General features: G+C 35.1%; 1 protein-coding gene across 2 annotated transcripts; it reads right to left on the minus strand.

Moving 5' to 3' along the window:
* Positions 1–5255: 5255 nt before the first annotated feature.
* On the minus strand, positions 5256–23155 carry Birc2 (baculoviral IAP repeat containing 2). 2 transcript variants are annotated; one of them, XM_076846474.2, is made up of 9 exons: positions 22996–23155; positions 19689–21759; positions 19479–19578; positions 13709–13787; positions 13062–13107; positions 9480–9722; positions 6571–6648; positions 6255–6296; positions 5256–6150 (listed from the first exon to the last, which is right to left on the minus strand). In XM_076846474.2, exons 2-9 carry the CDS (start codon positions 20518–20520, stop codon positions 5957–5959), a joined length of 1614 nt encoding a protein of 537 aa, XP_076702589.2. In that variant the 5' UTR covers positions 20521–21759; positions 22996–23155; the 3' UTR covers positions 5256–5956. The 2 variants fall into 2 exon arrangements, with proteins under 2 accessions (XP_076702589.2, XP_076702588.2); XM_076846473.2 differs by having other exon boundaries at positions 6571–6825.
* Positions 23156–24539: the final 1384 nt, after the last annotated feature.

Here is a 24539-nt window from a genome sequence, read left to right on the forward strand (position 1 = left end):
ACTCATGAGACCCTGTCTCTAAATAAAATACAAACAAGGACTGGGGATGTGGCTCAGTTGTTGAGTGACCCTGAGTTGATCCCCGGTACAAAAAAAAAAAAAGAATTTATCTCTAGTGAAGTCATAAAAATGTGAATGAAATCTGACCCTTGAGTAAACATCAATATCGCTTTAATAATATGAATAATATGTGACAAAATGGGAAGTGCACAAAAAGAGCTTCTACTTAACCAAAGTACAAAGATTTTCTCAAAGAAAGGCACTTCTGTGATTGAACTGTTAAGCTGAATTTGCTCTCTGTTCATGGAACAGCATCTTTAAAAGAATAACTGACAAAATACTGATAATGTGTCAATGTAGGTTCATTAACTAACAAATGAACCACCGCTGTGTGGGATGTTATCAGTGGAAGAGGATGTGCATGTGTAGAGACACAGATGTATATGAGAACTATCTGTAATTTCCACTCATTTTGCAATAAATCTAACATGGCTCTTAAAAATTTTACCTTTTAAAAAGATAACTGACATTGTTTAATCTATACTCCAAAAATTTTTTTTTTTTCCTGGTAGCAGGGATCGAACTCAAGGGCACTTCATCACTGAGCATCACATCCCCAACCCTTTTTTGTATTTTATTTAGAGATAGGTTCTCACTGAATTGCTTAGTGCCTCGTTAATTTGCTGAAGCTGGCTTTGAACTCATGATCTTCCTGCCTCAGCCTCCCCAGCTGCTGGGATTACAGGCATGTGCCATAGCTCCCAGCTCTCCACTGTCTTTAAGAAACTACCACTTGTCAAGTTTTGACATTACATCAAGAAATAATACCTACAATTATCTAAAAATTCTTCCTTTGCCAAATATATACCTCTGAGAGGCTGAATTTTCATCATACACACAAAAACGTATCATTAGACATATAAGCACATGAGAATCCAGCTGTCTTCTATTGAGCTAAAACTAAAACAATGTCACTCTTGGTATTAGGGTTTTCTAGAGAAACAGAATCCACAGGAAGTATAATTATAAAAAGGGGACTTATTAGGTTGGCTTACGTGACAAGAAGCTGGATAGTTCATAATGGCCATCTGCAGGCTAGAGAGCTAGAAGAACCAGGAGCTGCATAATCCAAGAGGCTGAAGCCCCAGAACAAGAGAGCTCAACTGTGCTACCCTAGTCAAAGGCTTCTGAAGAATCACTATGAGAGTCCACTTTAGAAGAGTGAAGAAGCAAGAGTCCAATATTCTCAGACCATTGCAGCAGCAATCAGAATCCATTCTACAAGAACCCAGCATGCATCTGCTGCTACTTCCTTGTTCTTCCAATTTTTATTCCATCCAAGCCATCATCTTATTGGTTGGTGCTGCCCACTCTTAGGGAGGGTCTCCATTCCGGTTGACTATCCCACATGCCAATCATTCCTAGACCACACCCATAAATCAATCCTAGACATCTTAATCCAAATTCACAATTCAAATTAACCATTACACTCTTATTTTTCAAGAGGTGTTACACTAGCATATAGTATGTGTGTGTGTGTATACACTATATAGTATATAGTGTATATATACATAGTATGTGTATATATAGTTATTATTTTAAATGAATTAATATTTTACAATTTTTGTTTTAATTTTTAACATGGTAACAAAATGTTAAACGTGCATAAACACAAGTTCTTTGGGTTCCTTAATTTTTAGAATTGTAAAAGGGATTTTGAGATCAACAAATCCAATTGTGTTATTATGCACTCATTGTTTTTATGTATTGTAGGGGATATTCACTAAAATGTTAACATTTCTAGAAAAATTTTTGATGGTGTCCTTTTACTTATGGAATAGTGATACCGCCGGTTATCAGTGACGAGTTCTGCTTCCTCACATGAAGTCTGAATATTAGAGAAGCACGCCAAGGCAAGCATATAAAGCAGGGATTATTTTAAAAGGAGTAACAGACTTCTCCCGGAAGGGAGCAGGGCCATAGCTGGTATCCTGGTATCTCAAGAAGCGAGGTGTTCTGCCCTTTTTATATGTCCTTCCTTTATTCTCCTGCCCTTTCTCTTCTCCTTGCCTCATTCCTAGACACACCCCTCTAGGCCTAGGAAATGCTCATAGGAAATGCTTGGTGGGCTAGCCAAAATGTGGGAAAAGGTAGGCTGAAGAGGGAAGGGCAGCCCAGGACACATTCATTAACTTCCCAGAATGACTCAAAATTGTCCTTCTTGATCCAACCTGACTCGATTTACCTATCTATACTGACTGCCTACTTCTGGCTTCAGTATCAGTCAACAGGTAGTTTTTTAGAACTCTAGACCCAGAAATTGAGCTCTTTTCAGAAAGAATGTGAAAAACAAAAACAAAAGTCTAACAAATGTTTACATAGTTCCCCTTATTTGGGTTAAAAAGGTGAAGAAACATTCTTTCTAAACACAAGAAAAGTAGACAACTGAAGTATAATATCAAGAAAAAGATACATGTTCTGGAGGATCCCCTACATGGACCATACACATTTCAGTCTACCACTTATTATCTCCAGCAGTCTACATCATTTCATTGAGTCTTCATTTCCATGTTTATAATTTATAAAAAGGGATATTGTATCTTGTATAGCTTTAACAATTTTTTATTTTTGTTTTCGGTGGATATAACATCTTTATTTTTATGTGGTGCTAAGGATTGAACCCAGCGCCCTGCACATGCCAGGCGAGCAAGCTACCGCTTGAGCCACATCCCCAGCCCCTCGCTTTAATAATTAAATAAGGCAATATGTAAACTAACAAAGCATCTGACATTCATCTATCTGCTCAACATGATGAGCATCTATTAGGACACAGACCAACATTAAGAGTACAAAAGGGGTAAGAGAATAAAACCTTATAAGATGTAGGCATGTGTGAGGATTCAGCACATGGATAAAATATGAACGACATCATTTATATAGTTCGTTGTTGTGACAATAGGCCCAACATAAACAACTTAAGAACAGGAAAGGTTTGTTTGGGCTTGTAGTCACACAGGTTTCAATAATTCTCCATTACTTGGCCCTGTGGCACCGCAATACATCTTGGTGGAGTGCATGATATATGAGGCCTGTTCAAGTCACAGTAGCTAGGATGCAACAAAAGAGGAAGGAGCCAGGGTTCCAATATCCCTTCTAAGGCATGCTCCCAGTGAGATAATTTCCTTCTTATAGGACCAACCTCCTTTCTACATACCTCCTCATTGCACCACAGCTGACAACCAAGCCTTTAACATGTGGGCCTTAGGGTGACACTCCAGATCAAAATTATGGCAATTTTAGATAAGCACTTAAGTAGAACTCTTATAAGTCCATGCAACTTTTAAAAACATCAATATAGCTTCATAGTACAGTTCAGAAAGCATAGGATAAGAAGTCAGGTGAGACCCATGTTCAAATTTTATTTTGTGGAGTTGCAGAAAAGATTAGAGCTTATGTCCTTTAAAGTACCAACCACCTTATATTAGTTTTAAGTCACCATAACAAAGTCCCACAATCTGGGTGGCTTAAGTAACAGAAATTTTCTCATAGTTCTTTCAGGCTTGGTTTCTTCTTGGCTTGTTAAGTAGCCATCTTTTCCAATGTCTTCAGGTGGTCTTTATTTTGTGTGCCTGTTTTTAAATCTCCTTTTCTTAGAGGCTGTCGATTAGAACTCACCTATATTATCATATTTCACCTTAATTACCTCTTTTAGAGCCCTATGTCCAAAAACAGTCTCATTCTGAAGTACTGAGGATTAGAACTCAAGAATTTCAAAGGGGATAAAATTCAGCCCAGAGCACATTTCAATTATTTAAAACACCTCTGACTCTGCATGGCACACAGTGGTTCCTTGATATATAGCAGCTATTATATTAAGCAAAAAGCAAAATAAAAGATTTAATAACATTTTATAATAACAAGAGGGATTGTTTTTCCAAGGGTGGGGAAATTTTTGTTTGTAGTGCTATGGATCAAACCTAGGGCCTGGTACATTCTAAGCAAGTTCTCTACCACCTGGCTGTATCTCAACTCAAGATTAGTTCTATGATTTAGATACACTGGTTATTTGACTAAAGAACTTCATCTTACTCCTCAAAAGAGCTGATAAACTCTTCAGGTATGGTAATATTCAGGATAAAAGAAAAATTAACAATGTTTTGTATCTATTAACTTTTAGGGGGTTGCTGGGATACATCTGTAATTCTTGTAGTTCTAGGTCTGAGATACAGGTGTTGAAGAACCAATCATTCCTTTTTCAAATTTTAGATGGCTTGCAATGATCAACAACAGCTTAAAGGCTTTTTGGTAAAGACTAACATATAACCTATTTTTCTTTTATGAGAGTAATGTACAAAGAGTACCTTTGATTATACTCCTGCAAATAGGACATTTTCCTACAGAAGGAGCACATTCCTGGCATACTAACAGATAACCACAGAAAAATCCTTACTTAGCTACTCAGGAGGCTAAGGCAGGAGGACTGCAAAATCTGACAGGAAACCCAGCGAGACACTGTTTCAAAATAAAAAGTAAAAAGGGATGGGAATGTAGCTCAGAGGTAGAGGACCCAAATTCAATCCCCAGTACCTCAAAAATAAATAAATAAATAAAACTTAAGGCATAAAAAATTCACTTTACATTCCTTCTATAAAATGAGATTTTCTCTTACTGGATATGAGGTCTTGAACCTAGATGTATGCACCTGCATTTACAGACATGTATCAGAACATTAAGAGGGAAACAAATGCAAGAGAAGAAACTGGAGGACGGAGAAATTTTCACCCACCCTTCTCAGCATATTCTCTATTTGAAGAAATCTAAAAGACTAGTGGAGAAAGGAAAATGGAGTTTTTAAACACTAAACCTCCTATCTATATCTACCTCGCCTCCAAGGTCTGTCAGAGAGTTAGATGTAAGAAAGGGCAAATAGGCTTGTGCCAAAAAGGAGGTATCTACAGTTGTCCATTTCCTATCTGCTCACCCTATCAACACCTATGCAACAAAGCTTTTTTTATTTAAAAAAAAATAAATGTAGATTTATCTAATTTTACTAAGAGTTTTGATAATGATTCAGTTTTAATCCAACATTTTATCTATATTATAGAAAGCAACTATATTGTCTTTTAAAGGAATTCCCATGAATCATATTTAAAAAACAATAATTTGTTTCATGAATTCAATTTTTTACTTCATAGCAAATGAGTAAACACAGATGAAAATTACTTTTTATAATAGGGTAAAAAAATAAATTTTGATGATACAATAATTATAAAGCATTTTATTGTTTCTCACAGGTTAGGGGAAATATTGTTTATCAGTAACAGAAAAATCCTTACTTAACAAAACAAGTGAAAAGCACCAAAGAATCTGTCAACAACTCTGATGAATTCCAGTGTTACTAATTTACAGTTTTTCAACTATACTGTAATGTAGTACTCAAAGCTTTCATAAATACCAAATCCAGTAACTCCTGAAATGACCCATAACAACACTGACACTACTCCTTTAATTCTTCCTGTATTCACATTTACATACTGATTTAGTTCATGAAAAACAAGTCTTACAACTAAATGGATTAAGATTAAATATACAATACTATCCCTTTTTGAAATAAGATTATTCATACCTAAATAGAATAGAACATAAATGTTACTAAATAAAGAACCAAACATTCCTTGTTTTAATTTTAGATGGCTTGCAATGTTCAACAACAGCTTAAAGGCTTTTTGGTAAAGACTAAAATATAGCCTATTCTTTTATTTTTTTTTTTTATTTTTTTAAAGAAAGAGTGAGAGAGAGGAGAGAGAGGGAGAGAGAATTTTAATATTTATTTTTTAGTATTTGGCGGACACAACATCTTTGTCTGTATGTGGTGCTGAGGATCCAACCCGGGCCGCACACAAGCCAGGCGAGCGCGCTACCGCTTGAGCCACATCCCCAGCCCTAGCCTATTCTTTTATGAGAGAAATGTACGAACAGTACCCTTGATTATACCCCTGCAAATAGGACATTTTCTTAGAGATGGGGCACACTCCTGGCATACTACCAGATGACCACAAGGAATGAACACAATAGAAACTTCTTTGTCCATACACACTTTGCAGGTTCTTTCTTCTTGTAATCTCCTCAACTGTTCTTCTAGTGACAGACCTAATAACAAAAAGAACTTTAGTGAAATTCAGTTTTCACTTTACATCTGATACAAAAAAAAGGTTAATATTTCACATTGGTTTTAAGTCTTAAATCTATTTTACCTGAAACATCTTCTGTTGGAATATACTTCATATTCTTTCCCACTGAGGAAAGAAAAGTATACAAAAATCATCATTCTATGAAGGTAAATACAAAACTGTTTAATTTTTTTTCACATACTATCCAATGAACGATACAAATATCATTACAGAAAGCTATATATTATCAAGAACTATTACATTTAGGTATATTACTTGGACAATAAAAGATACCACCTTTGGTGCAGAAGTTAAATTTTTTAATTGGATTTATTCTGCTTGTCAGAAACATTAACATAATGCTAAGGATTTCTTAAAATGATTTTCCCATCAGACTCACCAAATAAGTTCTCATATAATGTAGAGTCAATTTCCTTTAGACAGTTTTTGAAGATGTTGGCTGCAGCATTTCCTTTAACTAAAATGGTATCAATCAGTTCTCTTGCTTGTAAAGGTATCTGTGTTTTTTGTTTAATAATATCATGTTCCTGTTTATTAATTACATTGGCCTTTAAAAGATTATCCAAGATAGGAAGGACACATGTCAACTGTTGAAAAAGAGCCATTCTATTCTTCCGTATTAATGACAAATCATCTTTATTTAAAAAAAGAAAGAAAAAAAATCCATTAAACTCCTCCATTACAATCATATAGTCATTAACAACTAACCCTACTGAACAGGGCTTGAAAAAGAACAAAATGACTTATTTACATTCTAAAGTCTCTCATTTGGAAAACTTATAAAACCAGAAGATTATAAAACAATAGAGAAAATAAGGGTCTCTATTTCTATAATTTTAAAGTTGAGATACTAACACATATTAGAACCCTGTTTTCTTTATTCTGTTGACAGTAAGCAGCAAATATAAAGGTAGTAAATGTTTCTCACCATGGAATCAATAATACTTCTATTTACATTATATCACTTTACTTTTTTTAAGCATTTGCATATCAATTGTTTCATCTGATACATATACCCTAACAATCAAACAAGGCAAGTATTACTGCCTTCCATTTTCAGATAGAGAAAAAGACTCAGAAAAGAATGAGTGGCTTGTCCAGAATAAGGTGCAAAACCAGGTGTCTTAGACCAGTGGTTCTTTTGAACATCTTATACTCAGAAAGCAGAACTATAATTTTGCAGAGCTTCAGCTACAAAGTCAAGATAAGACTTAGGTTCCCATACAAGCTTAGCCACTTACTGGCCAAGTTCTCTAACATCCCCATCCATATACCTCAATCAATTTCCTCATCTGTAAAATACAAATAAATAACAGTCTATTGGAGTTTTGAGGATTAATGTACAAAAAGAATTTAGTATAATATCTGGCACATAGTTGGCTGGGTTTTTTTTAATAAACTGTCTACATTTATAAAAATTTTTAAATACATTACATATGAATCAAGCTTGATTTTATTAAAAAGCAAATGTTTCTCCTTTAATCTCAAATCACATAAAATCTCATAAGTAATTTACTATTATGGAATATAAGTTGCTATGGTATTATTCATAATTCTTCCTTTTGGAGCCCCAATCACTATATAAAGCTGCTTATTTTCAGACTTAAAACATTTTTTTAAAGTACACTGCTATAATGTATAAATCTCATTAGAAATAAATTATAAAAAGAGAAGTCCAGTTTCCTTCCCCATTTACAACTTTCTAGAAATGAACAGCTCTATTCATTTAAAACTATGAAATTTCCTTCTCTGACCACAATCTGTGCCTCACTGATAACAAATTTGTTCTTTATTTTTTCAAAATCCCACATCATTCCCAATTTTACTAGCACAAGAGCTGTCTCTTGGTTTTGTTTATTTCCCATTCCAATCTACAGATCAGTTAGGTTATTCCAATGATGTTCTCTGATTAGCACACTTAGCTCTTTACCCTGTTCCTTATTTGACCTTTCACATACTAACCTTCCCATATCCATAATTCAAGACTATTCTGAAACATACACAAAGTTGGAGACACAAAATTAAGGTAAGTACACTGACAACAGTAATTCTACATGAGCTTAACTGCTTTATAATCCTTAAATCTTTTCACTTTCCTAGGATCCTTTCTTTTACCAGCCACTCGTACTTTCCAAATCAATATACTTAAAAGGTGGGCTGGATGCGTACTTCAGTGGCAGTGTTGTATGTTTGACATGCATGAAGCTGTGGATTCAATTGCTAGCACCAAAACAACAATAAAAAATTAACAGAAAAGAAATTTTATGTGCCAGGCACTGTGCTCAAGTATTTTACTAGAAATATCTCATTTAATTCCTACAGTACCCCTGTGGGATAGGTACTATTACTGTCCATATTTTATAGATCAGAAAGCTGACTTATAGCTGAATGAACTGCTAACCTAGTAACTGAAAAAAGCCAGAATTTAAACACAAATCTATTTCAATCCATGGGTCTTAAACATTTTGCTCCATGGCCACACAATAAGGGTGTCTTAAATTATTCCTAACTACTTTACAAGCTTAAAAAGAACAGTCTCTTACAACCCAATACTGCAATTTAAACTACATTATGCAACATTTATCTTTGTTAGCTCTTTAATCCTGTCGTTTGCATGATTCTTCCCAGCTAATCTACATGCTCCTTGAGAACAATCACCAAGATCAGCACAGTATTAGCACTGATGTTTATATGCAACAAATACTGGTTTAAGGAATATATGATTACTTGTTCTGAGAGGCTGAGACTTAAAACAATCTAGATGAATACCAAAATCAGTTCCATACCATCCTCGGGTTGGACAGAGGGTTCTCATCAAACCCTAGGATTTCATTCTAAGTTCCCTTGTTTAGGAGATCCTTTTATATGTATAAAAGGATCTCCTGGTTGGTGAGAAAAATATATTAAGAATATTATTTGAAGGAACTTTTTTTTTAAGTAGAAGTAATATCTGTAGCGAATTTTAAAATTTTGCCTTTAAAAATGATTAAAATTTGTTATGTATGAAGAAGAAATGTAATATTGCTCAAGAAAAGAGCTTTTGTTAAAAATTCTGATTAGTATAACTAAGAGAATCTTAACAGGAAATAATCATACAGAAAAATGCCATAGTCAGTGGTTCTTAAGTAGAAGCAACTGAGAGAGTTGTAGTAGAGAAGATATAGTTTAGAAACGCCTAAGAATTGTTACCAGCATTAAGTAGGTACGAGAAAAGGATGTTGTCCTGCAACATGAGACAGTAAGTAACTTCACTGAAAAATAATGTAGATAATTAACATTCCAGAATACCTGATGCCATTTCTTCAGCTTGTCTTTCCTTCTCCTCTTCTCTTCTTTCATCTTCAGCATCAAGAAGTGCTGATACAATATCATTAACTGTTTTATAATTCTCTCCAGTGGTTAGGATTTTACTTTGAACTGTCTGTTTTACCAGACTTCTACTAAAGCCCATTTCCAAAGCAGATTTAACCACAGGTGTATTCATCATGACTGCATCTTCTGAAGAACTTTCTCCAGGTCCCAAATGAACAACTATTAGAAAAGACATTTGCTAATATTAAATTCCACATAAGGTATTAAATTCATAAACTATGGGGAAAAAAATGACTATGACATAACCTTTATTCTCACATCCTGGTCAGGAAGATGAATTATATGCATCAATTTACCTATAACTCTATTAAAAATCTGAACTCGATAATGAACTCGATAATGGCTAATTAATATGGTATACCTTTTAAAAATACCACTTACCAGACTACAACCTAGACCTATTTAATGAAGGACTCTCTAGGAAAAAAGGCTGAAGAATTTGAATTTTTCTTTTTTATTTTCTTCCAGTACGGAAGATTGAATCCAGGGGTGCTCTACCACTTTATCACACCCCCAGCCCTTTTTATTTGAGAGAGGGTCTGGTTAAGTTGCCCAGGTTGGCCTCAAATTTGCAATCCTCCTGCTTCAGCCTCTGAGTCACTGGGATTACAGGCCTCTGCCACCATACCTGAGAAAGGAATTTTACGGTTTAAAAATTCACCCAAATGATTCTCATATATATTCATTTTTGGAAAACAATATGCTATAAAAATAAAAGTGAAAAATTATCTCCAGGCACTTGCCAAGTATGCATGAGGCCCTGTGTTCAACCCTAAGCACCCTCCCCCCGCCCAAAAAAAGAGTATCACAGGAAGAATGAAAAGAAACTATCCAGCTTGTGGATAGCTGGAACCAAATAATATAAAATGAAAAAGTATAATAAAATAGAAGACTGGTTCACCCAAAAATGTATGTAAAGTAGTAATAAAAAATGTGGTTAAAATAGTAAGCAAGTAATATGGTTTTATATAGAAACGGATTCTCTGAAGGAAAAAAAATAAGTGATTAAAAAAGAAAGTAGGAGGCAGGAGGCCATTTAGAGAGGGTAGTTGGGGAAGCATTTTCTGGTAAAAGGGTAAATGCTAGTTCATATGGCATTTTGTGAAATTACAGCCATACTTCTTCGAGAAACTTTACTGCCATCTGCTGGAAAATTGTTCCAATAAACATAAAACATACATTGTCAAAAAAGCATTCTGGACAACTTTGTTCAAATCCATGTGGAATCCCTATCTGAAGAAAAAACTTCAAAACAAAGACTTGATCCCCAGCACCATAAAAACAAAACCAAAGACCTGAATGATAGGAAAGAGTGAGCTACTGGAATACCTGAAAAGAAGTCTCTCACCAGAATCAAGTGCAAAACCCTTAAAACAAGGGAAAAGCTTGACATGGTCAAGAAAGGGAAGGTGGTAGAAGATCAGAGAGGACAATGCCCAGATGATATAGAGGCCCATAAGAAATTTATCTTTTGTTTTTTTTCTAAGTTTGTCAGAATATTCTAGGAGGGCTTTAAGCTGAGGATTGATAAAATTGTTTTGCTTTCAAAAAGTGACTCTGGTTGCTTTGTGGAAAATAAGGTAAAATGAATAACAGGAAAAACTATTAAAATATTATGACAGATGATGATATTATGGATTAGGTTGATAGTAACAGAGATGGTTACAAAGCAGTCATATTTGGAATATGTTGTGAAGACAGAAATAAGAACTCCTAATAGATTAAATACACAAACTAAGAACTTTTAACCTTAGCAAATACCATTAATTAAGTACAATTAACTGAGATGGGGAAGACCAGAAAAGAAGCAAATCTGAGGAATAAAGGATGAAGAGAAATTGCTTTGCAATATTAACTCTGATACACCTTATAAGATGGGAAGTATTTTTGCAATTTAAACAGATGGTTGAACATTATAGACTGGGGCTAGGAAAAAGAAAGAAATTTGAGCTAAACAGGAAGGGTACTCCGTCATTTAGAAATGAGAAAAAGCAAGCAGCAAAGAAAACTGTTCATGATCAATGAAGAAAATAGGAGAAAACCAAGAGTCTAATATCAAGGAAGCTAAGAAAGAGGGTATGTTAAGGAGGGCAAAGCACAGGCACAGGGCGGGTACAGGCTGAGGTCCTGCTATGTGGGCAGAGTATGTGGAATGTTACAAGGGGCAGCGGGATGCAAAAACAAAAACAGGAAGGAAAAAAAATAGGATAAAGCACTCAACTACATCAAAAGCTAACTAACAGATCATAACTTGCTAACAGCAGTTCTCTGTGATTATGACAAAGGCAAATCACTACCAAAGCAACATCATAACAGAATCCAAAGAATGAGGCCAGCACAGTGGTGCATGTCTGTAACCCCAGTGACACGAGAAGCCGAGGCAAGAGGATTGCAAGTTTAAGGCCAGCCTCAGCAATTTAGCAAGGCCCTGTCTCAAAATAAAAAATAAAAAGGGCTGGGGATGCAGTTTAGTGGTAAAAGTACCCTGGGTTCAATCCCCCAGTACCGGTAGGAAGGGGGAAGAATCCAGAGAATAAGGAAAAGGGTCAGTCTTAGATTAAGGACAAGAACAATTCATGTTTTATAGAAGAACAAAAAGAAAAATATAGATATATAATGTAGATTGGTGGTTCTGTTTGTGAGATAGCCATTTTGAAGATTGGCAAAGTGATTTTTATTAGGGAACTGCAGCAAGATTGCAGGGCAGTCCACTTGACAGCTGTGTTTACAAATTTTAAATAACAATGAGTACCATGACTTATCTGATCTCTCCCAGCTCCATTACAGGAGATAGTTACCATGTACCAAGATACTCCTTCTGTTCAAATGTCACCTAATCCTTTATCCAGTCCTTCTAAGTCAGTTTCTAGTACTCACATATGGTGGTCACTTTTCTCTGTTTCAGTTACAAATCTGCAAATTCCCCTTGAAATGTTGTCCAAAGAACAGAGTGCACCCCTTTGCAGATGTGATTAGTACATAAAACGGTATACTATTTTAATAATTTTGGACACATAATATATGTACATATATATATTTAAATACTAACAGATATGGCTAAAATTAAGTTCTAATTCAAAGATATCCTTGCATTGAAATATTATATATCTGACTTTAATACCTAACATCTAACTTGATTCTTACTTCAAATGTAAACTGGGCCGTTTCTAAATCATGGTAGTCACAACAATCTTTTCCTCTTCCGAGGACATATCTGTACCTCTCATTTGACCTTGCTTTGAGCTGTTTTTTATTGTTGTTGTTTGCATGTGTCTTGTCTCCCAGTTGGAATTATCAGTACTTTAAATACTGGAAAACTTTCTATAAACCTTTAATATGTCATGAATCTTAGTATGTACATAATATTTGTTAATTTCCCAGCATTTTTTCCTAAGGCTTCAGAAACATCCCCTTGTTCTTCTCTTTTTAAAACATATTTTCATTCCTAACATTCTTATAAACATTCTCATTCTATATATGAAATACTTTCACACATACTTGGTTCAGCATTTTCTTCTCCAGTAGTATCTGAAGTTGACAACAGCTATGAAACAGGAGAAAAGTTAAAAGGTAAAATCAGTAATCTCAAAACAATCTGAACAGTAGCACTACAGTAAGTTTATTTTAAATAAATGTATATGCTCTTTTGAAAACCAGGTAATTCACATACTTCACTTTGCTTTGTTTACCATAATTATATATCCTTCCTTAAACTTCACTCAATTCCAAATTAGAATTCAAGTATTTCTCCCACCTCAGGAGTAAGAAGATATAGTAATGTTTTCTCATTCTATTTGGACAGTAAGGTTTGAATTGGATTACTATCAAAAGATCTCAACCTCTAACAAGTTATTTTTCTGTTTGTTTCCTGGAAAAAAATAAAGCCACTAAAATCCTTCTTCAACCCCATTGCAAATTTATTCAGTGGTAGGATGAAAATTTTTTAAAAAATTAAAAAGAATCTTTTTTAAAGAGCCCTGAACAAACACATTGGTAACAAAATTAAATATCAGGTGTTATTAATACAGACACAAACTATGTAACTAGAATTAATAAGCAAACAGAAGTAAATATCACTTCTAATACTATTTCTGTAATTATCACATAGCAGAATTCAATGTTATTAATTTAAGAAATACAACTACCTGTTCAAGAAGATGAGGATATCTAGCTTGAATCTCATCAACAAACTCTTGCCCTTTCATTCGTATCAAGAACTCACACCTAAAACATAAGAAAAATATGTTTAAATATTGTTTCATACCAAAAGCATAATCTGATTATTCTAGAAAAGTAGCTTTCAAACCTACTTGATAACAACTCATAGCAAAAACATTTAGAGAAACAATATTATCATAAAACATACACATTCTTAATATGTGATATATTCTGATATTTTCTATCATTCAATTAACACACCAGAGATATCAACCTAGAAAGGAGCACAAGCTGAAAAACTGTTAAACACAATTTACTTACCAAGCTTAACAGTATTACAGAAATTGTAAATCAGTATTCCTAAAATTTTATCTTTCATATTATATTAACTGCTAAACTTTCGATAACGTTTACTCTTCAATTATATTTGAGGCACAATCTACCATATTCCCTCTGGAAAATATAAAATCAAATATTTTCATCTACATACACTGTGTTTCTCAAACACTTGTCTTTAAATTACTACAGCTTCTCAAAGTTGTTCCAGGAAGCAGTTCATTTAACATCTACCACCATTCTATTTCTTTTTTAAACAAATGGTGTTAAATAACTGGATATCCATATGCCAAAAAACCCTACTTTGACTGATGCTCATATCATATGCAAAAATAAACTAAAAATAGATCAAGTTTCTAAATGAAAGACCTGAAACAATAAAACTTCTAGTAGAAAAAAGAAAAAACCCCAGAATGAAAAAAAAGATCAAAAACATAATCTATAAGAAACAAGTTGAAAAAATGACACCAACAAAATTAAAAGCATCTGCTCTTCAAAAGCCATTGTTAAATAAATGAAAAGGTTTTATTATTTTAATCTGCCCAAGAGAGTAGAATTGGTGCCAAGAGAGATGCTACTGGCCATGATACTTCCCATGAGAAAAAGAAATCCAGTCTGCAGCAACTTTGCCACCAAAGACCCAAACAACCCTTGCTGCTTCCTTGGATACAGGATGCTTGCACTCCTCACTCATAATGACTTCAGCTAACAGAGTCATATAGAGACTATGCCACTAGGCATCCTACAGAGTCAAAGCTATCACACTCACCCTAGATAAAGATATTTCCTCAACAAAATCAGTACAGAAAGTCTACAGAGTTAATTGTGCCAATAAACGCACAGGACATGGGGCTGGGGTTGTGGTTCAGCAGTAGAGCACTTGCCTAGCATGTGTGAGGCCCTGGGTTCAATCCTCAGCACCACATAAAAATAAACAAATAAAATAAAGGTATTGTGGCCAATCCAACTAAGAAAAAAAATTAAAACAAAAACAAACAAACAAAAAACACACAGAACACATGCAAGGCTACTCCCCACCAAAAAAGGTGTAATTAAAAAAAAAAAAAAATGAGGCTGGATGCAGTGGGGCACGCCTGTTATACCAATGGCTCAGGAGGCTGAGGAAGGGGGATCACAAGTTCAAAGCAAAATGGGCAAAAAAATTAGAGAAGAGCTGAAAACTTCCCAAATCTAGGGAGACAGATGGATGTCCAGGCACAGGGAGTTCAGAAGACCCCATACACATTCTACCCAAAGAGGACTGTGGCATGTTAAAATGTCAAAAATCAAAAATGAAGTGAGAATTGTTTTTTTTGGTAGAGGTGAGATCTTACTATATTGCCCAGGCTGGCCTTGAACTCCTGGACTCAAGCAATTCTCCTGCCTCAGCCTCCAACACCTGGAACTATGGGAGAATGACACCATGTCAAGCTAAAAGAGAGGATTTTAAAAGCAGCAAGGGAACAGATACGCATTTCATACAAGGGAACCCCAAAAGGCTACCAGCAGATTTCTCAGCAGAAACTCTGAAGGTCAAGAAAGAGTTCAAGGATATATTTAAAGTGTTTGGAAATAAAAACCTACAAATCAAGACTTTACCTGGCAAATGTCTGTTTCAAAAACATGAAAGAGACATACAGTTTACCAGACAAAAAAAGCTGAGGGAATTCATACCACTATATCTGCCTTACAAGGAATACTAGAGGGTTAGGGATATAGTTCAATTATAGGTAATGTACTTAGCATGAATGAGGCTGTGGGTTTGATGGCCAGCACCACAAAAAATAGAGAGGGAGGAAAAAAAGGCAAAACAAAACAAAACCAATGGTTTAAGAAATGTCCAAGAGTTCAAGCAGAAATAAAAGGATACTAACTAGTAACATGTAAGCACATGAAAGTGTAAAATTTACTGGTAAAGATAAATATGCAGGGCTGGATTGTAACTCAGTGGTAGAGTGCTTGTCCCACATGGGTGAGGCACTGAGTTCAAGCCTCAGCACCACATAAAAATACATCAATAAAATAAAGATACTGTGTCCATCTACAACTAAAAATATATATATTAAAAAAAGATAAATAATGCAATAAAATTCAGAATACTCAAAATGTGTAATGACTATATATAAATCACTTTAATATATAATGGTCAAAAAGAAAAAAGGGGCTGGGAGTATGGCTGTGATAGAGTGCTTGCCCAGCAAGCACAAAGTCCAAAGTTATTTATATAAATAAACATATATGTATATATAAATAACTATAGCTACAATAGCTTGTTAATGGATATGTAATAAAGAAAGATGTAATACTATCAAAACCATAAAATGTAAGGGGGAGGAGGTAGAGCAAAAGGGGAGAATTTTTGTATGCAACTGAAATTAAAACTGTTGGTTTATAATAGACTGTTATGTTTGTAACATGTTCTACATAAGTCTCACAGCAACCACAAGGCAAAAACCTACAGTTGGTAACAAAAGATGCAGAGTTAGAAAACAAAGCACACGTGGAATATCATCAAATCACAAAGAAAGACACCAACAGAGAAATAAAAGAACTACCAGTCAGAGAACAATTAGCAAAATGGCAATAGTAAGTCCTTACATACTGACAATTAGTTTAAATGTAAATGGATTAAAATCTTCAATCAGAACACACAGTAGCTGAGTGGATAAAAATCTACAACAGACTCAGTTTACCTGTAAGAACACATAATTTGGAAGTAAAGGTAGAAAAAAAATTCTGTGCAAATAAAAATCAAAAGAAAGCAGGGATAGTTATATTTAAACAAACTGTAACATGAGACAAAGGTCTTAACAGAAATAGATACCAATATAACAACAGTAGGAGATTTTAATACCATACTCGAAAAAATGGATAGATCCTCCAGAGAGAAAAATCAGTAAGCAAATGTTGGACATGAACTACACATCAGACCAAACAGAACCAAATAGACATACAGAGGGCTTCATCCAACAGCAAAAGAATCTACATTCTTCTCAACCACACAAAGAAAATTCTCCAGGACAGATCATAAGTTAGATTACAAAACAAGTCATAACAAATTCAAGATGACTAAAATCATTTCAAGTATCTTTACAGATCATACTAGTATGAAATAATCAATAAGAGGACAAAAGCCAATACACTTTGTACCTCAACAACTAATGGATCAAACAAGAAATGGAAAAAAATTTTAAATCTTGACAAAAACAAAAATTCAAATATAACATACCAAAATTCATAGGATTCACTAAAAAAAGTTCTAAAATAAATACCCATATTATAAAATAAAACACTTAACCTTATATCTCAAAGAACTAGAAAAAGAATCAGATCAAAATTAACAGATGAAAGGAAATAAAAAAGATCAGAATAAAAATAAACAGACTATTTTAAAAATAATAGAAAACAAAAGATGGGTGTTTTGAGAAGATAAACAAAAATCAACAAAGCTTTAGCTAAACTAAGAAAAAAGGAGAGACGACCCAAACAAAATCAGAAAGAGGAGACATCACAACTGCTATCACAGAAACATAAAAACTCATAAGAAACTGCTATAAACTGCTATACAACAAAAAACTGGATAATCAAGAAATGGGCAAATTTCTAGAAACTGTAGCCTACCATGATTAAAATCATTAAGTAAAAATGTGAATGCATCTATAACTAGTAAAGAGATTAAGTCAATAATCAAAAATCTGTTCATGAGAACACTGAAGTTCTACTCAGCAAATTTATGGGTTGATGGAAATGTTCTATATGTTCTAACTGCAGTACTAATTATAGGGCTCAGTGCATTAAAACTCATAAAGTGAACTATATGTAAATTATAATTCAACAAACCTTTTTAAAAAATAAACAAAAATTTCCTTCCCCTTTAAAACGGAATACTCTGAAAAGTATTAGCCACACACTAGAAGTTAGTAGAGAACATATAAACACACTAAAGATTCAAGTTCATCACTTAAGACGACACAGCTAGTTGTCTTATATGCCTGACCTTCATATAACTTTAACTTATTTTTACTGTTGAACTGATTACTGTATATTTCTAATGGTTAAAGACATGAAATATAATAAACCCTGCTGCCCCATATTTCTCCCTTCTCCAATAAACTCCATGAAGGTAGAAATTTGTCTGATACAACTCTGGCATCTAAAATAGCTCTAAACAGTACCTAAGTATTTGACAAATGAGTAAGTGAACTGTGCTAAACTACAGTGATAATAATTATCCATTGTGGTTTTTCATTTACTGAGAGTAAAGATTATTCACAACTAAAACCTGTTGTTTTCAGGAAAGTACTTACCAAAAAGCACTCCCAAGTCTTCTCCCTTGCTAGCCATTTAAAACTAAACACAAATTACAAATTTAAGAATTTCATTTTACTTTACAAAGCACAAAATGTAGCAATTCAAACACTGGAATTTGAAAGCAATTTTTGATATTGTAATATCAGTAAATTTCAAATTAAAGTATTTTGTCTTACATTATAATTTTAACTATCATTTCTCAGAGTAAAAAATCAAAATTTACATCATATATAATGAATAGTGATGATACAAAGTACAATTTTTAACAATGTACTGATGCATAATCAAATACTTCTTTCTTTTTTTGGTACCATGGCAGACTATCCAGGGCCTTGAGCATGCTAGGCAAGAGTTCCACCACTGAGCTATATGTATAGCCCTCAACTTATTTTTCATCAGGTATCATACAAAAATGACAAAAAAGATAATTTGCTGAAATGTTGCAAGATATTCTTCATTAGTGTGAAACGCATTCACAGGTGAAAACATTATATCACATGATTCCACTTACAGGTGGTACCTAGAATAGTCAAATTTATAAAGACAGAAAGAAGTTGCCAGCAGGTACTGGCAGGAGTAGGAGATAATGAGGTGTCAGTATATAAGGAGTACTGTTGTGATTTGGATGAAAGGTCCCCCAAAATTCATGTTAGGCATGTTCAAAGGCAAAAAACTGGGATTATGAGAGTTCTGACCTCATAAGTGGATTAATCCATTTGTTTAATAATCTGAATAGACTCCTGGATAGTAACTATACACAGTAAGCATAGCTAAAGGAAGTATGTCACTGTAGCTCACTCGTGCTCTATCAAATGAGTCACAAAAATAAGTTAAATTATATCCAGGGTGCATGGCTTACAAAAGAAGAAAAGTACACAGAAAGATTAAACATTTTAATTTGGTCTTTTGAAAGACTAATCACCCATGATGAGACTTTGTTATATATAAAAGTAAACTTAATCAAGCCACGAGTTTTATGTAGGAATGCATATTCAAAACACATTGACAGAAACTAGGGCTAAAGCTCAGTGGTAGAGTGTAAACCTAGCATGTTCAAGGATCCTGTATCCCAGCAATGAAAAGGGAGGGAAAAATATATATATATATTACCTTGGAAACCATTTGGCATGTTCTACCCATGGATCATCTCCAGATTCCCAACATCTCAAGCCACCATCACAACAAAAGCATTTGACATCATCATTGCGATCTAAATGGAAAAAAAGGACCAAAAATCGACTATACACATGTTCTAATACATAAGTCAAAACAAATTAGGGGAAAAAAATTAGAAAAGCATATAGCTATTTTTTTTCTTACCCACGTAATAAAATCCAGCACTCGCAAGCTGCTCAGGCTGAACTGGAACACTAGCTGGCCAGTACATAAATGTTCTCATTCGAGCTGTGTGTGTCTGCATGCTCAGATTTGAAATACTAAACCTCAGCGTTTCTAGAGAATTTTCCAAAAACGGACAGTTGGGAAAATGTCTCCTGTGTTCTGACATAGCATCATCCTTTGGTTCCCAGTTACTTAGCTTCCCGCCACAGGCAAAGCAGGCTACCCTATCTCCAGGTCCTACATAGTAAAAGCCAGCTCTGGCCAATTCCAATGGTGACAAAAAGGTTAAGGGCCACATATTATAAGTAAGAAATCTGGCTTCTTCAGTACTCATTGCGTAACTATAGGGATTAGTCCTCAAAGGAGAGAAGTCTTCAACAGCTCTAGAATTAAGAGGATTTGGTGAAAGGCAGGAAACAGAATCGCTGAATGAGCCACTCCGTTCCAAACTAGGAGATAATGAATGTGCAAAATGGTTTCTCATTGGAGAGGTATTCTTAGAGGTGGCTTGCAGACTAGCTGAAACCAGATTCTGAATAAAGCTGCAGCTAGGATATAGCTGTTTATGCTTTTCAATAGGACTGTCTCCTTGTTTCCAATTATCCAGCATCAGGCCACAACAGAAACATCTGACTTTGTCATTCACACCAGTGTAATAAAAACCAGCCCGAGCAAGACTCCTTTCTGAAACAGGAACACCGATGGGGAAAGTTGAATATGTAGACATTCTGTAGAGCTCACATGAAAAATCATACTTCATTGTTTGTTTGTTGTTATTTGTCCAATTTGACAAGATTGTGCTGTCTTCCATTATACTCCTTATTTTTTGATGCAAGGAATCTTGGATAACTCTTTGGAGGTAGTTTTGTGCATGAGTAGAAAGAAGTACTTTTTGATGACTAAAACTTTCACATACAATTTCTTGTCACTTTTTACCACAAAAAGAAATCAAAGACTTCTATTTAGTTGAACCACCATACCTTCTTTACTAGATTTATATTTCTCCTAAATTACCAAGATACTTATGAGTACTTTGGAATTCTTAATTAACACTTTTAAGTAGCCTACACGCTATTTGCTCACAATTTGGTATAATAACTGACTTAAAGGCCTGAAAAAAGTTTACACACTTCTAAAGGTATTAAAACTATTTTTCAAAGAAGTTTATATTCTCAAAATGCTAAGTAACTATAGAATACCTAAATTATGTTTTTTAATTTGCTTTTGGTTACAAGCTATAAAGTCTAGATATAAGGACAATTACTGATTATGCCACAAAAGTAAAGTTAAATTTAGGCTTTTTTCCCTTTACAAGCATTTTACTGTGGAATCCAAAATAATCCCATCTTATTCTAGCAAATAGGTAATTAAAATTTTCAAAGGGTCACATTATTTAAAAGCTAACTGCACACAACTTATCACAGAATTGACTTAAGTGGGTTATGTTAGCTTCAGCCAACAACTTTTGGGGAAGTCAACACCCAAAGCCTTATTGTGTCCCACACCTGTTATAAGAGATGTCAAATGAATATTGTTTAAAGCTCACTGTTAACTCGTCTACCTTTGCTAAACATTATCTATTTTGTTTCTATTTCCTGCAGTATCAGTTGTCGTTCTTCTTAACTCTGCATATCTCTTTATTATACCTGGTCAACTGACGGTATTTTCTCCATAAAATCAGCCATAAAATTTCCACAACACAGACTTTCTACATTGCATTAAAAATTTTAAATAAACTGATTTTCATTTAAGGACCATTCAGATATGGTATCAGTCATGATAAATGAGGAATCAATTTATCAAGACAGCTCTTTTGTTATCACAAATGCCTAATACTATATTACCAATAGAATTAATGTTTACACAGAATGTAACTGAATTTACTAGCTTTCTTTATGATAACTATATATTAAAAATGTGATTCATACACAAAATTACACTCCATAAAATTCAAACTTTATCCCTTTATAAAGCTTTGCACTTTCCATAATGAGATTCATTTCTGCAGGGGAAAAAAATGAATAGGGGGGAACTCTTCAGGGCTGTACATCTGAAAAGAACAAAAAAAAAGGTATTTTAGAAAACTATAATTGCATGGCACATAGAACTTAGACACTCTTCAATTTATTCAGTAAAGTCTAAGAATGATCTACGCTTTATATAATACATCTGAATTCCAGTAATTTGTTACCAAAACTTTCCAATTACAAAAGCTCTTGTATAGATACATGCAATATACCCCACACCATGAACTAGACATCTTTTTAAATGTACAGTTTCCTCACAGAAAAACATTTTGTCCTTGGTCTCTCTCCCTTTTCATAAAGATAATATCTCTGGCACTTTGTTGGAGACAAAACGGAACAGTGTTGAAAAATAAGAGATACCACTACACCTGTTTAGTCACAGCACAGAAAAAAGTCAGACATTATTTTTCAATGCCCAGTCACTGCCTAGCCCACTCAGGGTAAAAGGCATCAGGAGGGGCTCATTAACCTAATAAATCCTGAAACACTAACACTGCCTCACAATTCCAAAGGAACAAACACAGAAAGCAACTCAAAAACAAAAAATACGATCATCTGTAAAACATTGGCCTTGGCCATATGACCACTTATAAAACTGTCTTAATTCCACCAGGTCGTGTGTGTGTGTGTGAGAGAGAGAGAAAATTTCCCTTTTTGAGGTACTGGGGATGGAACCCAGACCTCCTTCATGCTAGGCAAGCGCTCCACCCCTGAGCTACAGTCTTGATCCTTTCTTATATTCTAGGTTATAGATTTTTATTTACACAGAGCCGTATTGATTTTGCTCTCTTTATGCAAAATGTAGCTGGGCGGGGCACAAACTGGAAGGGAAAACAAAAGAAACTATGGGATTTACCCATTAATTTCCCCCGAGTTATTTCTCAGAACCCAGAATATGATTACTTAGGTGACAGAGCACAGTTACAACTATCTGAAATATGATATCTCGCCGCCATACAACTGTCTTCAAAATAATGAATACTGAGGGCCAAGTTTAAAATCTTGCAAAAATTCTTACAGAAAATACTTTGGTCAAAGTCCAACGGCTGAGTCAGCTTGAAAACAAGTCATTTAAAAATATATCCCTTTCGACTGCAAGTCTTGCAACTGAGGTTTCCGGGAAAAAAAGCTACAGCGAGATTAGAAAGAGTGCCCTAGGCGACCCTCGACGTTTCGGGGAGCGCCCCAGGCCCAGTTTTCCACCCGGCCGCACCTTCGGGGAAGTGGGTCCCCGCCAGCCCGGAAAGGGGTGCACTCACCACAGTACCAGCACTGAAAGCCCAAAAGCAGGGCGGCTGCTAGGAGACCTCCTCACACCAGGAAAGCAATTGCGTCTAAGCGAAACAGAGCCGGGAAACGACCAGCTCCGCGGCGTTCTGCCTTTCCCAAAACGCAAACCCCAGCTGGGCCAACGCTGACGTACTGTGACGTCAGTACGTCCTGCCGTGGGACGTGAATCACGTGCCGAGCAAGTACGTGAAGTCTACGGCACGGGAGCTGGGTGAAGCGCACGTTCTGTTTCCGGAAGAGGAACAACCCGGAAGGATGTTTGCGGGCGGGGTGCTGTGTGTTTACCCTGCTGGACTTAACGGCTGGTTGGCGCGCGAAGGCGGCAGTCAGCAACGACTTAGTGTTTCGGTTTTGAACCTGGCGATACATCTTTAACGTTCCCCCTTCTCTGTCCTAACAGTATTGTGAGGGAAAAGTGCGCGCCGGGAGCGTTGCGTTTGAATCTTGAGAAACTCTGAGGGAATACTATTGCCCCGGAAGTTTCACGACCTTCCCGCGGGCTGCCTGGGTTAAATCCAGCCCCCGGCAAAACTGCCACGTTGTGAAGCTTCCTTTGGTCTAAGGTGACCGAGTGCACGGATGAGTCCGTCTTAGTGAATTTTTTCCTTTTTTTTCAATAAAGTAAATTATTCGAACCGTTTTTCTGAGCTCAGTGCATCTACGTAGCATCAGCTTGCCTCAGCCGCCTGTGTAAGTTGAAAATGACAGCAGCAGCAGATTAATTTAGACTTGGTGCATTTTATCATCGATCACATTTTGTTTACTTTTAAAGTTTTGTTTTCTGTATTATGTGAAAAGTGTCTTTATTTTCAAAACTAATCTCAAGCAGCATGAAATAGGCCTCACACTCAACATTTTTCGAATATTTGGATAAAGTGGTGTATATACACTCGTGGAACCAAAGAAGAAGCCATTATCAAAACCCCTTTTAAATAGTTAAGTGACAGAAAATAGTAAGTGAAAAAAAAAAAACCCTAACCTTGGCTTAACCTTTTGTCTTAACCTTTTCTAGCAGTGTGCCAACCCAATGGCATGCAATGTTTGTTGTATTGTAGGGGACGTCTTTTTCAATATTTTAATTTCTGCCAGGCAGTCTATGTCAATAAAATGAGATGCTTTCTTTTCTCTTGCGAAGCCCAGGGGGCAAATATTTCAAAAGCCACTTGATTAGGCAGCCAGGGGAATTCCAGGACCCTGAACCATTTCCCATTTCTGGTCTGTGTCATTTCTACCCCAGTCAGTCGTAGAATAGGACATCTTCTGTTCCGATGTTAATAGTAAAAGGAAAGTATTTCTGACAGTCTGTGATTCAGAGAAAAAAAATGCCATGATCCCCAATGACCAAAAACTTCAAAAAATGTACGAGTCTTGATAGTGATTCAATATTTAGTTTAGGTCACTATTTGTCTTGGAAAGTTACAGTGCATTTGTAACATATGTGGGAAAATATAGATAGCAAGAATTGTTCATTCTGAATTTGAGACTAATTCTCTTTTTCAGTTCTTGTCAGACC

Source organism: Callospermophilus lateralis, chromosome 2 (genome assembly GCF_048772815.1).
Source record: "Callospermophilus lateralis isolate mCalLat2 chromosome 2, mCalLat2.hap1, whole genome shotgun sequence".
Taxonomy (NCBI): domain Eukaryota; kingdom Metazoa; phylum Chordata; class Mammalia; order Rodentia; family Sciuridae; genus Callospermophilus; species Callospermophilus lateralis.

Coding starts and splice junctions, on each gene's coding strand:
- Birc2 (XM_076846473.2), bottom strand. CDS start 20,520: ATGGAAGACAGCACAATCTTGTCAAATTGGACAAATAACAACAAACAA. Junction 9,723..13,061: donor AGAAGAAAATGCTGAACCAA/GTATGTGTGAAA, acceptor CTTTTCTAATAG/TTGTTCATTTGGGACCTGGA. Junction 6,826..9,479: donor AGCTGAAGAAATGGCATCAG/GTATTCTGGAAT, acceptor TTTTAAATAAAG/ATGATTTGTCATTAATACGG.